This window comes from Mustelus asterias, chromosome 2, assembly GCF_964213995.1.
Source record: "Mustelus asterias chromosome 2, sMusAst1.hap1.1, whole genome shotgun sequence".
Classification (NCBI taxonomy): Eukaryota; Metazoa; Chordata; class Chondrichthyes; order Carcharhiniformes; family Triakidae; genus Mustelus; species Mustelus asterias.
The window spans coordinates 4,123,522-4,140,195 of NC_135802.1; the positions used below are offsets into that span (position 1 = coordinate 4,123,522).

Consider the following 16,674-nt stretch of genomic DNA (forward strand, 5'->3'; position numbering starts at 1 on the left):
GAGGGCCGAAGGGCCTGTTCCTGTGCTGTATTGTTCTTTGTTCAAAGAGGGAACATGAAGAAGTGATCCCTCCCCCCACCCCCCAAGGATCATGAGAAACTCTCTCTTCCTCAGAGAGTGGTGGACGCAGGGTCACTGAATATTTTTTAAGGTTGAGTTATATTTCTGATTGACAAAGGTTCTCGGAGGTAAATTGGAATTAGGCCACAATCGTATCAGCCATAGCCTTACTGACTGACAACCCAGGCTCAAGTGGCCCAATGGTCTCGTCCTGCTGCAGATTTGTACGTTTGTGTGAGTTGACAAGTGAAATAAAGGAAAGATATTTTATAAATCGATAAAGAACAAGATAGTGACCAAGGAAAGAGTAAGGCCAATTAGAAACCAAAGAAGCAACTTGACTGTAGGCAGGAGACATGGGCACAGGTCTTAATAAATACTTTTTGTCTGTTTTCTCAAAAGAGGACAAGTGTGAAATATTGGATGGTATAAAATAATGAGGGAGGAAACAATAAGGAGTTTAGCATCTTTAAAAGTGGATAAATGACAAGACCTGGACAAAATGTTTCCAAGGCTACATATATTAATACACGAGGTGCTATTCTTGGCAGACAGAAAGAACAGGTACACACGTTGCACCTGTTTCAGCTCAACAAAACAAGTGAGAGTTATTCAATGGTTCATTCCACAGGTCAATGCCTTGTTCTCATTATTCCACTGTCACATTCGAATTGCCATACCTGGCCATTGCAGAGTTGGTGTCAATAACTGGATTTTATATGTATGTATACATCTGTTACCCATACAGGGATCCTGTAAAAACTGGATTTAAACTCAGAAGCTCAAACTTGCTGTCCCGCTGGGCAGGTGGGGCGACGTTAGCACCCTCAGGGGGGGCTGACCTGAGCTCTGGGAGCTGACAGCACTTTCACATGAAGCATGTTGGTTTCCAATGTCTGCTCCAGCAGATTCATTCTTCTCTCCTTTCTGTTTTTTGAATCACAGGAAAAAGGAAGAAGAGAAGAATTCTTATCCACATGCAACGTGCTCAGAGTGGCCCGGGCAGAGAGTGAGAAGCTGCCACCCTCAGACTGACCCAGGCTCCCTCGCCTCTCCATCAGAGACTGCGTCAGGAGGCGGTGCTGGGGTGGGGTTTGTGGCGGAACTTGTCACTGGCAGATACCGAGATGCTGACGCTCATACTCTTCCCCCTCCCTGCTTTGAGAACACAGTACCAGGAGCCAGCAGCTCTGTAAAGGCTGAACATGGAGGTCCTGATGGGTGACCTGGACTTGACACTATGCATTGTCTCAGTGCTTGTGGAATAACTCGAAAGATACAGACACAGCAAAAGACACACTGATTCTATCTGACCTTGAGTGTACGCCTGCACTCCCAAAGCTGCTATGTTTTATGATCTGATCGGGGCTGATTTTCCAATGACGCAAGTGTTCAATTTCTGATTGTAAAGACACGGCTGTAGAAAGTATAACCGAAAAAGAACTATTTTATTATTTTTCTTTGCCAACAAATTAAAATCCAGACACTTGTCTCCAACGATGGAGTGAAATTATTGTTTTTCTTTCATCACAAAACCTGCCCTCCGGACGATCAGAACCCTGTCCCACTCTCACTCAGCAATCTCTGGTCAGCGGCCTGATGGAATGCTGAGGGTCAGTACTGAGGGAGTGCTGCACTGTCAGAGGGTCAGTACTGAGGGAGTGCCGCACTGTCAGAGGGTCAGTACTGAGGGAGTGCCGCACTGTCAGAGGGTCAGTGCTGAGGGAGTGCCGCACTGTCAGAGGGTCAGTACTGAGGGAGTGCCGCACTGTCAGAGGGTCAGTACTGAGGGAGTGCCGCACCGTCAGAGGGTCAGTGCTGAGGGAGTGCCGCACTGTCAGAGGGTCAGTGCTGAGGGAGTGCCGCACTGTCAGAGGGTCAGTACTGAGGGAGTGCCGCACTGTCAGAGGGTCAGGACTGAGGGAGTGCCGCACTGTCAGAGGGTCAGTACTGAGGGAGTGCCGCACTGTCAGAGGGTCAGTGCTGAGGGAGTGCCGCACTGTCAGAGGGTCAGTGCTGAGGGACTGCTGCACTGTCAGCGGGTCAGTACTGAGGGAGTGCCACACTGTCAGAGGGTCAGTGCTGAGTTCCTGTTCCTGTTCTGGTTCCCGTTCTCTTCTCATCCCAATCTAATGTTAAACCTCCACCACGAATCCTGAGTGCGTATCCCACAGCTCTCCCTGTCAAAAAAAGTTCTCTAGCTCTCTTTTCTAAATCTTGTCTGTATAATCTTGGGGTGAATTTTACGAATTGCAGAGGGGAGGGGGGTGGGTATTGGTGTCACATTGTTCCGACCCCTGAATGAAAGGTGGGTTGACAGAGCGCTGACTTCAATGTGAAAATAGTTCCAGATTTTTATTTGGGAAGGGATCAGGAATCCTGGGACAGAGGGATCAGGGACTCTGGGGGTTGGGTTTGAGACACACGACTTTGTGGGGGTGAGGGGGAGGCGGGAGGGTGACAATCTATGGGAAATGGGATTTGTCCCTACCGAGGGCACAGTGCTTCCCCCGAAAGATGTAACATCCCCCCCCCACCCTGCAAACCCCCATATCGTCCTGCCTTTTATCCTGAGTGAGGGAAGTAGTACGCTGGCTACTTCTGCCTTCCCCTGTCTCTACTTGGCATCTTGAGGGCCTCTGGAGGCCTCCGGGCAGACAGGCTGGCTGATATCTTACCTTCCTACCCTATCTAATTTCATTTTAAACACCTCAATTGTACCTGTCTCCACCACACTCTCAGACAGTACATTCCAGATCCTAACCACTCGCTGTGTGAATCTGTCTCCACCACATTCTCAGACAGTGCATTCCAGATCCTAACCACTCGCTGTGTGAATCTGTCTTCACCACACTCTCAGACAGTGTATTCCAAATCCTAACCACTCACTGGGTGAATCTGTCCCCACCGAACTCTCAGTACATTCCCGATCCTAACCACTCGGTGTGTGAAAAAGTCCTTATATTGCCTTTACTACTTTTACCAATTTAAATCTGTGCTGCCTTGTTTGTGAGCTTTTCACGAGTGGGAACTCTCCCTGCCTATTCTATTCTTCCTGTCAAATCCCTGCTGTTTTATTTTGCTGGAGCATCTGCTGGCATTTGCTACTTTTTAGATCAATTTCCCATCTTGTCAATATCCCTTTGTGGCTTTCTGAGATTAACTGAGCTCCTGTTTCCGGGTCCCCTGCAAATTTCAACACCACACCCTCTAGATTTATACCCAACTCACAGACATGCCCCATAAACCAAAGCTGTCCCAAAACTGGAGGAGGGGGTTGTGCTGCTCCTAGTTTGTATGCGTGGAGTGTAACCTATTTCCAACCACTCAGAGATCCGTTCATAACTTCAACACTCTTTCCCGTGCTCCGTTCTATCTTTAATCCAGCTTTCTAATTTTCCTTCCCATGTTTTACCCCATCAAAGGCTTCTCTAAAGTCTGTACACAACATCCACTGCATTTCTTCATCATAGAGTTATAGAATCCCTACAGTGCAGGAGGAGGCCATTCAGCCCATCAAGTCTGCACCGACCACAATCCGGCCCAACCCTATCCACATAGCCCCATGTATTTACCCTGTTCCCCCTGACACTAAGTAGCAATTTAGCATGGCCAATCAACCTGACTTCAAGTGTCTTCATCTGCCATGTCTGTTGCCTCCTTACAGAATTCTGAGGAGGTTGTCAAGTTGTCCCTTTATGTTTTAAATCATATTTACCTTGTATTTTTATTCCAATTCAATCAAATCAAGTCCAATTCAGAGTCTCAACAAGTTGAGACATTCCCGATCCAGGCTGACAAGACAGGGCTCTCACCTCCTGTCCTGGGCCTGATCTACATGAGCCAAGCTGATTGGACTAGGCATAGCTCCTCCTCCAAGGCTTGATCTCATTTGCATCTTAGCCAAAAGGCCGAGATGCCGCTTTAAAAAATTGTTTCAAATGAAGCTAAAATGTAACCTAATGACTTCAACCAAGCGCAGCATGTCGATACTACACTTGATCTTAGCCAAAAGGCAGAGAAGCAAAGCAGCACAATATTGTGAGCAGTTTTGGGCCCCGTATCTAAGGAAAGATGTGCTGACCTTGGAGGCGGTCTAGAGGAGGTTCACAAGAATGATCCCAGGAATGAAGAGTTTGTTGTATGAGGAACGTTGAGGACTCTGGGTCTGTACTCGTTGGAATTTAGAAGGATGAGGAGGATCTAATTGAAACTTACAAAATGCTGAGAGGCCTGGATAGAGTGGACGTGGAGAGGATGTTTCCACTAGTAGGAAAAACTAGAACCAGAGGGCACAACCTCAGAGTGAAGGGACGCTACTTTAAAACTGAGATGAGGAGGAATTTCTTCAGCCAGAGAGTGGTGAATCTGTGGAACTCTTTGCAACAGAGGGCTGTGGAGGCCAGGTCATTGAATGTCTTTAAGACAGAGAGAGAAAGGTTCTTGATCAATAAGGGGATCAAGGGTTGCGGGGAGAAGGCAGGAGAATGGGGATGAGAAAAATATCAGCCATGATTGGAAGGCGGAGCAGACTCGATGGGCCGAATGGCCTAATTCTGCTCCTATGTGTTATGGTCTTATGGTCCATCTCATTTTGTTTGATTGCCCTCACAGTGTGTCCTGGAATGTTTTTGCTATGAAAATGACATTAGATAAATACTAGTCTCTATATATCTGGTAATTTCATCCTTAGTTCAAGATCTGAAATGTTACTGCCCACCGATATTGGCGTGCATCTCCTTAGCGTTCCTCTATTTCCCCGTTTATAAACGAATGCTGCATTTGCCTCCGTCCTTTGGCACACCCATACTCAGTTATCCGAGGAATATCTCCTCCAACAGGATCCCAGTAACCCACCTGGTTCACTAATGTCCTTTAGGGAAGGAAATCTGCCGTCCTTACCTGGTCTGTCCTACATGTGACTCCAGAGCCACAGCAATGTGGGTGACTCTGAACTGCCCCCTGAAATGGCCGAGCGAGACACTCAGTCCAAGGGCAGTTAGCGATGGGTAACATAGACAGCGCTTACATCTAATTATTCCAAAAAGGCTCTGGGACTTTCTCTTTCCTTTGTTTTCTGTTGCAGGAAGTGAATTCAAAACCCACTGTAGGGTCCATTCATTCCTCTGTACAGATGGAGACGGCACTGATACGAAGTTGAATTTCTTTTGTTGAACAGGTCTTAAAATTAACACATTACAGAAAGCAAAAATAAACTGGAGCGAGAGAGAGATGCTGGCGAAAGCCAGTATTGTACTGATTAAAGCAGCGCTTAAAATAGACTCTGGACCAAACTAATTATAATGTGGAGATGCCGGCGTTGGACTGGGGTAAGCACAGTAAGAAGTCTCACAACACCAGGTTAAAGTCCAACAGGTTTATTTGGTAGCAAATACCATAAGCTTTCGGAGCACAGCTCCTTCGTCAGATGGAGTGGTTATCTGCTCTCAAACAGTGCATAGACACAGAAATCAAGTTACAGAATACTAATTAGAATGCGAATCTCTAAAGCCAGCCAGGTCTTAAAGGTACAGATAATGTGGGTGGAGGGAGCGTACAACACAGGTTAAAGAGATGTGTATTGTCTCCAGACAGAACAGCTAGTGAGATTCTACAAGCACAGGAGGCAAGCTGTGGGGGTTACTGATAATGTGACATAAATCCAACATCCCGGTTTAGGCCGTCCTCGTGTGTGCAAAACTTGGCTATCAGTTTCTGCTCAGCGACTCTGCTCCCTCCACCCACATTATCTGTACCTTTAAGACCTGGCTGGCTGTAGAGATTTGCATTCTAATTAGTATTCTGTAACTTGATTTCTGTGTCTATGCACTGTTGGAGAACAGATATCCACTCCATCTGACGAAGGAGCTGTGCTCCGAAAGCTTACGGTATTTGCTACCAAATAAACCTGTTGGACTTTAACCTGGTGTTGTGAGACTTCTTACTGTCCAAACTAATTAAACATAGAACTGTGACTACAATATGTGTTAATTCTTACCTGTGTTATTGAAACTGCTCGGCACATGCTGTCTCCAGCTGCAAATGCTGTTTTTTAAATTCATTCGTGGGACATGAGCGTCGCTGGCTGGCCAGCTTTTATTGCCCATCCCTCGTTGCCCTTGAGAAGGTGGGGGTGAGCTGCCTTCTTGAATCGCTGCAGTCCATGTTCTGTGGGTCGACCCACAGTGCTGTTAGGGAGGGAATTCCAGGATTTTGACCCAGCGACAGTGAAGGAACGGCGATATATTTCCAAGTCAGGATGGTGAGTGGCTTGGAGGGGAATCTCCAGGTGGGGGTGTTCCCATTTATCTGCTGCCCTTGTCCTTTTAGATGGAAGTGGTCGTGGGTTTGGAAGGTGCTGTCTAAGGATCTTTGGTGAATTGCTGCAATGCATCTTGCAGATAGTACACACTGCTGCTGCTGAGCATCGGTGGTGGAGGGAGTGGATGTTTGTAGAAATGGTGCCAATCAAGCGGGGCTGCTTTCTCCTGGATGGTGTCGAGCTTCTTGAGTGTTGTTGGAGCTGCACCCATCCAGGCAAGTAGGGAGTGTTCCATCACACTCCTGACTTGTACCTTGTAGATGGTGGATAGGTTTTGGGGAGTCAGGAGGTGAGTAACTCACCGCAGTATGAAAAACTTTGGTTATGAAAAATTATGAAAAACGTTGATGAATGAGAAAGCCTGTTTTGCTTGCATTGTACTTTCAAAAAATGCAGTCAAATGCTCCAGCTAACCCAGCATACCTGCTGAGTCTTAAAATGTGGTCAAGTTAGTTAACTTCTGAAGCTTAGCATTTGACTGTAATTGCATAGGCAGAAATACCCGAACATGAAATCTTTGCTTAAATGAAGCAAACAGAGCGAAGCACAGACAGGATCCCTCACCCACCATGCCAGAGGGGTCCCTGAATAGGGTCTTTAATGTTGTGAAAGGTTTGGACAAGGTGGATTTGATTTAGAGTCATAGAGGTTTACAGCATGGAAACAGGCCCTTCGGCCCAACTTGTCCATGCCGCCCTTTTGTTTTAAACCCCAAAACTAATCCCAATTGCCCGCATTTGGCCCATATCCCTCTACACCCATCTTACCCATGTAACTATCTAAATGTTTTTTAAAAGATAAAATTGTACCCGCCTCTACTACTACCTCTGACAGCTCGTTCCAGACACTCACCACCCTCTGTGTGAAAAAATTGCCCCTCTGGAACTTTTGTATCTCTCCCCTCTCACCTTAAACCTATGCCCTCTAGTTTTAGACTCTCCTACCTTTGGGAAAAGATATTGACTATCTAGCTGATCTATGCCCCTCATTATTTTATAGACCTCTATAAGATCACCCCTCAGCCTCCTACGGTCCAGAGAAAAAAGTCCCAGTCTATCCAGCCTCTCATAAGAACATAAGAAATAGGAGCAGGAGTAGGCCATCTAGCCCCTCGAGCCTGCCCCGCCATTCAATAAGATCATGGCTGATCTGACGTGGATCAGTACCACTTACCCGCCTGATCCCCATAACCCTTAATTCCCTTACCGATCAGGAATCCATCCATCCGCGCTTTAAACATATTCAGCGAGGTAGCCTCCACCACCTCAGTGGGCAGAGAATTTCAGAGATTCACCACCCTCTGGGAGAAGAAGTTCCTCCTCAACTCTGTCTTAAACCGACCCCCCTTTATTTTGAGGCTGTGTCCTCTAGTTTTAACTTCCTTACTAAGTGGAAAGAATCTCTCCGCCTCCACCCCATCCAGCCCCCGCATTATCTTATAAGTCTCCATAAGATCCCCCCTCATCCTTCTAAACTCCAACGAGTACAAACCCAATCTCCTCAGCCTCTCCTCATAATCCAAACCCCTCATCTCCGGTATCAACCTGGTGAACCTTCTCTGCACTCCCTCCAATGCCAATATATCCTTCCTCATATAAGGGGACCAATACTGCACACAGTATTCCAGCTGCGGCCTCACCAATGCCCTGTACAGGTGCATCAACAGTAAGAAGTTTAACAACACCAGGTTAAAGTCCAACAGGTTTATTTGGTAGCAAAAGGTGCATCAAGACATCCCTGCTTTTATATTCTATCCCCTTCGCAATATAGGCCAACATCCCTTATAAGTCAACCCATCAAGACCCGGTAGCATCCTAGTAAATCTCTTCTGCACTCTTTCTAGTTTAATAATATCCTTTTTATAATTGTGACCAGAACTGTACACAGTATTCCAAGTGTGGCCTTACCAATGTCTTGTACAACTTCAACAAGACATTCCAACTCCTGTATTCAATGTTCTGACCAATGAATCCAAGCATGCCGAATGCCTTCTTCACCACTCTGTCCACCTGTGACTCCACTTTCAAGGAGCTATGAACATGTACCCCTAGATCTCTTTGTTCTGTAACTCTCCCCAACGCCCTACCATTAACTGAGTAAGTCCTGCCCTGGTTCAATCTATCAAAATGCATCACCTCGCATTTGATTTATTATTGTCGCATGTATCAGTATACAGAGAAAAGTATTGTTCCTTGCACGCCAGACAGACAAAGCATACTGTTCATAGAGAAGGAAAGGAGAGAGTGCAGAATGTAGTGTCACAGTCATAGCTAGGGTGTAGAGAAAGGTCAACTTAATGCAAGGTAGCATGGAGAGAGAATGCTTCCACTTGTGGAATACACAATAGTTACTAATAAACCAATGGAGAAATAAAGAGAGCTGATTGTTCGAATGTAGAACCTGCTACCGCTGGAAAGTTTAGGTGAGCTGTTTCCAAACTACAGTCCGGCCTACACATGACTCCAGACCCACAGCGATGTGGTTAACTCTTATCTGTCCTCTGCAGAGTCCTAGTAGAAACTGTGCTGAATTTGATAAAAATGGTACACACAGTGGTTCACCCCTGGCTCTTCCTCTCTTTATTGTCTCTGCTCTACCCTGAGTATAACTTGCATCCGTGCTCCCCTCTGCAGTTTGCTCAGGAGAGAATGGCTAAGAGTGGCTTTTGAGATAATTGGAGATTTTTGAATGTATTTGCTCATTGGGGTGTGTGTTTCACTGGTTAAGAATGCTGCTTCCAGTGAGTGTATGTGAGCCAGATTATGAGCTGGACTGATTATCTTGTATTGCTTGTTAGTGTAGAATAATAGAATCATAGAATCTACAGTGCAGAAGGAGGTTATTTGGCCCATTGAGACAACAATCTCACCCAGGTCCCATCCCTGTAACCCCACATATTTATCCTGCTAATCCCCCGAACAATAAGGGGCAATTTAGCATAGAATCATAGAAACCCTACAGTGCAGAAAGGGGCCATTTGGCCCATTGAGTCTGCACCGACCACAACCCCACCCAGGCCCTACCCCCATATCTCTACATATTTACCCGCTAATTCCTCTAACCTACGCATCTCAGAACACTAAGGGGCAATTTTAGCATGGCCAATCAACCTAACCTGCACATCTTTGGAATGTGGGAGGAAACCGGAGCACCCGGAGGAAACCCACGCAGACATGAGGAGAATGTGCAAACTCCACACAGACAGTGACCTAAGCCAGGAATCGAACCCAGGTCCCTGGAGTTGTGAAGCTGCAGTGCTAACCACTGTGCTCCCAACCAATCAATGGCCAATCAACCTAACCCGCACATCTTTGGACTGTGGGAGGAAACCGGAGCACCCGGAGGAAACCCACGTGGCACATTGGCTAGCACTGCTGCCTCACAGCACCAGGGACCCAGGTTCAATTCCAGCCTCAGGTCACTGTCTGTGTGGAGTTTGCACATTCTCCCCGTGTCTGCATGGGTTTCCTCTGGGTGCTCCGGTTTCCTCCCACATTCTGAAAGACATGCTGGTTAGGTACATTGACCCGAACAGGCGCCGGAGTGTGGCGACTAGGGGAATTTCTTGCAGTGTTAATGTAAGCCTTACTTGTGACTAATAAGTAAACTTTACTTTACGCAGACGCAGGGAGAACTGTGCAAACTCCACACAGACAGTGACCCGAAGCCGGAATCAAACCCAGACCCCTGGCGCTGTGAAGCAGCAGTGCTAACCACTGTGCCGCCCCAGTATAGCTATTAACGCACTCAGGATTGTCCAGCAAGTGCTGTCCGATCACAGAATCACATCTAACAGTGGATGTTTTGGGGTTTGTGAGCGCGGGCTGGTTAAGTTCTCTGATGTAATCTGCGAGGGAGGCTGAGCTGCCAGTCATGCTGTTGTTGGTATTTTCCCTTCCGTTTCTTTTAGGAGTTGGAGGAAAAGCGATTGCGGAATTACCAGAACCTCCTGCAGCTCGATGGGCAGCACCTCATTCTCAACCACCAGCCCATTGAGTGTCGTATCTGCCTACAGGATGTGAAGCCAGGGGAGGGAGTGGTATTGCGAGACTGTCTGCACTCCTTCTGTAGGTAAGAGGCTGAAGAGTACATCACAAACCCACCTGTCCACACTCGTAAGCACTTCTAATTTTATCTTCCAGATTTGCATCCCCCCTCCCTCCCCCTCACTCCCTCCTCCCCCAAGCCAATCTGGTGATATTTTTCTTCCTGTCTGCCCGTCTGGAGTTAGGTCACCGATCAGTCACGATCTGATTAAATAGTGGAACAGCGTGAGGGCCTGAATGTTCAATTCCTGTTCCTGTCTTCCCAATCCAACCTCGGGATGAGTGCGCCACGGGAAAGGCTGGCAATTATTCCCATCCCTGGCCCTTCTGGAGGCTGGATCCACCCCCTACCGACCCAGGCAAACTCCGTTAGAAGCCCACCGCATTACTGTGGCACTGGAGTCACCAGCAGGCCCTGACCAGGTAATGCCCACAGGTTTCCCTCCCTGAAGGACGTGACTGAACCTTGTTGGGTTTTTGCTGACAATCCAACAACTTCCTGGTCAGTTTTCCCAAGATGTGGAGATGCCGGCGTTGGACTGGGGTTGGACAGGGAGAGACTCACCTGAAGAAGGAGCGACCCCCCCCCCCCACCCAATGCTGTGGTCTCAAATGATCCAGCCATCCTGCTGTAATAGGAACTGCAGAGGAGCAAGGAGCTTGTAGTGAATCTTTAGAAAGCACCAGCCCTCAACTGGAGAACTGAATTCAGTTCAGGGCGCCACACTTTGGGAAGGAAATGTGAGAGAGAGAGAGAGTGCAGACAAGATTCACGAGAATGTTCCAGGGATGATGGGATTTCAGTTACGGAGTTGCACTGGAGAAGCTGGGGCTGGGAAGATTAAGAGGAAATTGAATAGAGTTATTCCAAATCAAGAATGTAATTGGAAATCCAGAGGGGCTTTGACAGAGTAAATAAGGAGAAACTGTCTCCAGTGCTAGGAGGGCACAGATTGAACATGTAAAGAACCAGAAAAAGAAATGTGAAATGGTGGGAGTAGGAGCTGCCAGAGAGAGTGGTTGGATTGGTGAACAATAGGTTGAACCAACAACCATTGGGCCAGTACAGATAGGTGCTCTAAGATGGGCTGAATAGCCTCCTGGAGCAGGGGGATGAGAGAGGAATAAAGATTTTGGAGAGGGTGTATCAGTAACCCTTGTTGTTCTATCCACAGAGAGTGCCTAAAACAGCTGATCCGGAGCTGTACCGACCCGCAGGTACCCTGTCCATACCGGGATGAAAACTACGCCTGTGACAGCAAACTCCAGGAACGGGAAGTCCGGGCGGTGAGTCAGCTCTGGAACCTGGGGAGGGGGGTCCGGGGGTCCGAGCGGAGTGAGCTCTACAATCCGGGGAGGAGGAGGGGGTCCAGGAGGAGGGGGTCATTGAGCTCTGATCAGTGATCTCTGGGGGTGGGGAGGGGGTCCTGGGGGGGATCAGTGATCTCTGGAGGTGGGGAGAGGGCCTGGGGGGGGGGAAGGGGGTGGTCAGTGATCTCTTGGGGTGGGGAGGGGGTCCTGGGGGGGTCAGTGATCTCTGGAGGTGGGGAGGGGGCCTAGGGGAGGTTTCAGTTATCTCTGGGGCTGGGGGAGTCAGTGAGCTCTGGGGGTGGGGAGGGGGTCCAGGGGTGTGGGGGGGAGGGTCAGTGATCTTTGGGGGTGGGGGAGTCAGTGAGCTCTGGGGGTGGGGAGGGGATCTGGCCGGGGTTGGGGGGGGGGGGCGGTAGGGGGGATGGGGGGATCAGTGATCTCTGGGGGTGGGTCGGCCTCAACCGGGATATTGGGTTCATGTCACACTATCTGTAACCCCCAAAACCTGCCTGGGTGTGCAAAATCTCACTGGCTGTCCTGTCTGGAGACAATACACATCTCTTTAATCTGTGCTTAACGCTCTCTCCTCTCACATTGTCTGTACCTTTAAGACTTGATTACCTGTAAAGACTCGCATTCCAACCATTATTCATGTAAATTGAGTTTGTGTCTTTGTGCCCTGTTTGTAATCAGAAACTCCCACCCACCTGACGAAGGAACAGCCTGTTCCGAAAGCTCGTGGCTTTTGCTACCAAATAAACCTGTTGGACTTTAACCTGGTGTTGTTAGACTTCTTACTGTGGGGAGAGGGTCCAGGGGGAGTCAGTGATCTCTGGAGGTGGGGAGGAGGCCTGGAAAGGGGGGGGGGGCAGTCAGTGATCTCTGGGGGTGGGGAGGGTGTCCTGCGGGTGGGGGGGGGGGGAGGGGGGAGGGGGGAGGGTCAGTGATCTCTGGGAGTGGGGGAGTCAGTGAGCTCTGGGAGTGGGGGAGTCAGTGAGCTCTGGGGGTGGGGAGGGGGTCCAGGGGGATCAGTGATTTCTGGGGGTGGGGAGGGGGTCCAGGGGGGTTAGTGAGCTCTGGGGGTGGGGAGGGGGTCCAGGGGGATCAGTGATTCCTGGGGGTGGGGAGGAGGCCTGGGGGGCGGGGGAGCGGTCAGTGAATGCTGCAGATTCCATTTCTTTCCCATCACGTTCTCTCTCGTTTCATTTCTTTGTGCACCGCGTCCATTCTCACCCTCGGGAGATCCAATCAATGTGTTTAACATGATGGAAGGATTTGATTGGGTCGACAGGGAGAAATTGTTTCCCCTGGCGGGGGAAGAATCTTCCAATCCAAGCCGACCATTCAGGGCAATGTCAGGAAGCACTTCCTCACTCAGAGGGGGTGGCACATCTGGAAATCTCCCCCCGCAAAAGGCAGTGGGTGCTGGAGGGTTAGTTGGAGTTTTCAGGACTGCTCCTGTTCCTGTTATTTTATGCTACTCCCTTGCTGTGTGAGTGTGTACTCACCACCTGGTGCTCTCTCTGGAGGGAAGAAGCAGGCAAATGAAGCAGCCAATGCAGCAACTAGAGTCAGGAACCCCTGGGTGGGGGGGGCAGATCTTCCAGGGTCTCCCACCATTCCTCTACCCCCCCCCCCCCCCCCCCCCCCAAACCCCCCAACCAGAGTCCATCCAACCCGGCTCCAGAGACTGGGCCTCAGGTAAGTGAGGAGAGCTGGGAACTCGGGCTGTGATGCCACCTGCAGTTAAACAGCTCCACCCAACACTCGAGTGTGATTGGTAGCTGAATGAGATACTGAGTGAGATGTGCAGGTTCGGGATTGGCTATGGTAACTATGTAGGATTATGAGGTACACATCAGACTTGATGGGCCAAATGGCCTCCATCTACACTGTAGATTCTATGATATGATTCTGTATAAATAAGCTTTATCTTTCCACTTGACAAGTCTGGTTTTATAATTAATATTATAAGGGAGGTGATGGCCAAGTGGTATTATCGCTAGACTATTAATCTGGAAGCTCAGCTAATGTTATGGAACATAGAACAGTACAGCACAGAACAGGCCCTTCGGCCCACGATGTTGTGCCGAGCTTTATCTGAAACTAAGATCAAGCTATCCCACTCCCTATCATCCTGATGTGCTCCATGTGCCTATCCAATAACCGCTTAATGTTCTGGGGACCCGAGTTCGAATCCCGCCACGGCAGATGGTGGAATTTGAATTCAATAAAAAATATCTGGAATTAAGAATCTACTGATGACCCTGAAACCATTGTCGATTGTCAGAAAAACCCATCTGGTTCACTAATGTCCTGGAGGGAAAGAAATCTGCCGTCCTTACCCGGTCTGGCCTACATGTGACTCCAGAGCCACAGCAATGTGGTTGACTCTCAACTGCCCTCTGAACAAGGGCAACCAAGGATGGGCAATAAATGCTTGGCCAGCCAGTGACGCCCATGTCCCAAAAATTAATTTTTTAAAATGTTATTGTTCGTTAAAGAAACCTGGACATTGAGAGGTTACTGCGAGATTAATATGTGAAGCACAGTTTCTGCTGTATAGCTCGCTGGAGAATTCACTTTAAAATAAGTTGTGAGCTGTGTAGTAATGGAATGAGAGGCCGACAGAGCACTCCTTCTATCTTAGGGCAGCACGGTGGCACAGTGGTTAGCACTGCTGCCTCACAGCGCCAGGGACCCAGGTTCGATTCCCGGCTTGGATCAATGTCTGTGTGGAGTCTGCACATTCTCCGGGTGCTCCGGTTTCCTCCCACAATCTGAAGGACGTGTTGGTTAGGGTGTTTTGGCCATGCTAAATTCTCCCTCAGTATATCCGAACAGGCGCCGGAGTGTGGCGAATAGGGCATTTTCACAGTAACTTCATTGCAGTGTTAATGTAAGCCGACCTGTGACACTAATAAATAGACTTTAACTTTTGGGTAGTGATGGGGTGAATGTGGAAAAGCGAGGTTTCGCTGTTCTGAACCTTGCTGCTGTTTTTTGTTTCTCAGCTGGTTTCACTCGAAGACTATGATAAGTTCCTGGATCGCAGCATGAGTGTAGCAGAGAGCAGCAGCGAAAACAGCTACCACTGCAAAACGGCCGACTGCAGGGGATGGTGTATCTATGAGGACACGGTCAATGAATTCCACTGTCCAATCTGCTCAAAGCTCAACTGCCTGCTCTGTAAGGTAAAGATCAAACCAGAGACCATTAAACCCCAAGCACAGCGCTTTCAAAGAGGCACAGTACTGAGGGAGTGCCACACTGTCAGAGGGTCAGTACTGAGGGAGTGCCGCACTGTCAGAGGGTCAGTATTGAGGGAGTGCCGCACTGTCAGAGGGTCAGTACTGAGGGAGTGCCACACTGTCAGAGGGTCAGTACTGAGGGAGTGCCGCACTGTCAGAGGGTCAGTACTGAGGGAGTGCCACACTGTCAGAGGGTCAGTACTGAGGGAGTGCCGCCCTGTCAGAGGGTCAGTACTGAGGGAGTGCCGCACTGTCAGAGGGTCAGTACTGAGGGACTGCCACACTGTCAGAGGGTCAGTGCTGAGGGAGTGCCGCACTGTCAGAGGGTCAGTACTGAGGGAGTGCCGCACTATCATAGGGTCAGTACTGAGGGACTGCCACACTGTCAGAGTGTCAGTACTGAGGGAGTGCCGCACTATCATAGGGTCAGTACTGAGGGAGTGCCGCACTGTCAGAGGGTCAGTACTGAGGGAGTGCCGCACTGTCAGATGGTCAGTACTGAGGGAGTGCCGCACTGTCAGAGGGTCCGTACTGAGGGAGTGCCGCACTGTCAGAGGGTCAGTACTGAGGGAGTGCTGCACTGTCAGATGGTCAGTACTGAGGGACTGTCAGAGGGTCGGTACTGAGGGACTACCACACTGTCAGAAGGTCAGTACTGAGGGAGTGCCGCACTGTCAGAGGGTCAGTATTGAGGGAGTGCCGCACTGTCAGAGGGTCAGTACTGAGGGAGTGCCACACTGTCAGAGGGTCAGTACTGAGGGAGTGCCGCACTGTCAGAGGGTCAGTACTGAGGGAGTGCCGCCCTGTCAGAGGGTCAGTACTGAGGGAGTGCTGCACTGTCAGAGGGTCAGTACTGAGGGACTGCCACACTGTCAGAGGGTCAGTACTGAGGGAGTGCCGCACTGTCAGAGGGTCAGTACTGAGAGAGTGCCGCACTATCATAGGGTCAGTACTGAGGGACTGCCACACTGTCAGAGTGTCAGTACTGAGGGAGTGCCGCACTATCATAGGGTCAGTACTGAGGGAGTGCCGCACTGTCAGAGGGTCAGTACTGAGGGAGTGCCGCACTGTCAGATGGTCAGTACTGAGGGAGTGCCGCACTGTCAGAGGGTCCGTACTGAGGGAGTGCCGCACTGTCAGAGGGTCAGTACTGAGGGAGTGCTGCACTGTCAGATGGTCAGTACTGAGGGACTGTCAGAGGGTCGGTACTGAGGGACTGCCACACTGTCAGAGGGTCAGTACTGAGGGAGTGTCGCATTGTCAGAGGGTCAGTACTGAGGGAGTGCCGCACTGTCAGAGGGTCAGTGCTAAGGGAGTGCCGCACTGTCAGAGGGTCAGTACTGAGGGAGTGCTGCACTGTCAGAGGGTCAGTACTGAGGGAGTGCCGCACTGTCAGAGGGTCAGTGCTGAGGGAGTGCTGCACTGTCAGAGGGTCAGTACTGAGGGAGTGCTGCACTGTCAGAGGGTCAGTACTGAGGGAGTGCCGCACTGTCAGAGGGTCAGTGCTGAGGGAGTGCTGCACTGTCAGAGGGTCAGTACTGAGGGAGTGCTGCACTGTCAGAGAGTCAGTACTGAGGGAGTGCCGCACTGTCAGAGGGTCAGTGCTGAGGGAGTGCCGCACTGTCAGAGGGTCAGTGCTAAGGGAGTGCTGCACTGTCAGAGGGTCAGTGCTAAGGGAGTGCTG

At 49.6% G+C, this 16,674-nt stretch overlaps 1 protein-coding gene and 1 non-coding gene across 5 annotated transcripts in view; one reads left to right on the forward strand and one right to left on the reverse strand.

Annotated features, from left to right (window-relative positions):
• Window positions 1–16,674, forward strand: part of shrprbck1r (sharpin and rbck1 related) — a 109,343-nt gene that overhangs the window by 78,172 nt on the left and 14,497 nt on the right. For all 4 annotated transcript variants that reach the window (XM_078230259.1, XM_078230244.1, XM_078230269.1 and 1 more), the window contains exons 9-11: window positions 10,293–10,453; window positions 11,604–11,715; window positions 14,754–14,933. In XM_078230259.1, coding sequence (XP_078086385.1) covers window positions 10,293–10,453; window positions 11,604–11,715; window positions 14,754–14,933 — 453 coding nt within the window. The remainder of the gene's footprint in view (window positions 1–10,292; window positions 10,454–11,603; window positions 11,716–14,753; window positions 14,934–16,674) is intronic.
• LOC144482198 (U2 spliceosomal RNA) lies at window positions 3,890–4,088 on the reverse strand. The gene has a single exon (XR_013495906.1). It is a non-coding gene; the product is annotated as a U2 spliceosomal RNA (small nuclear RNA).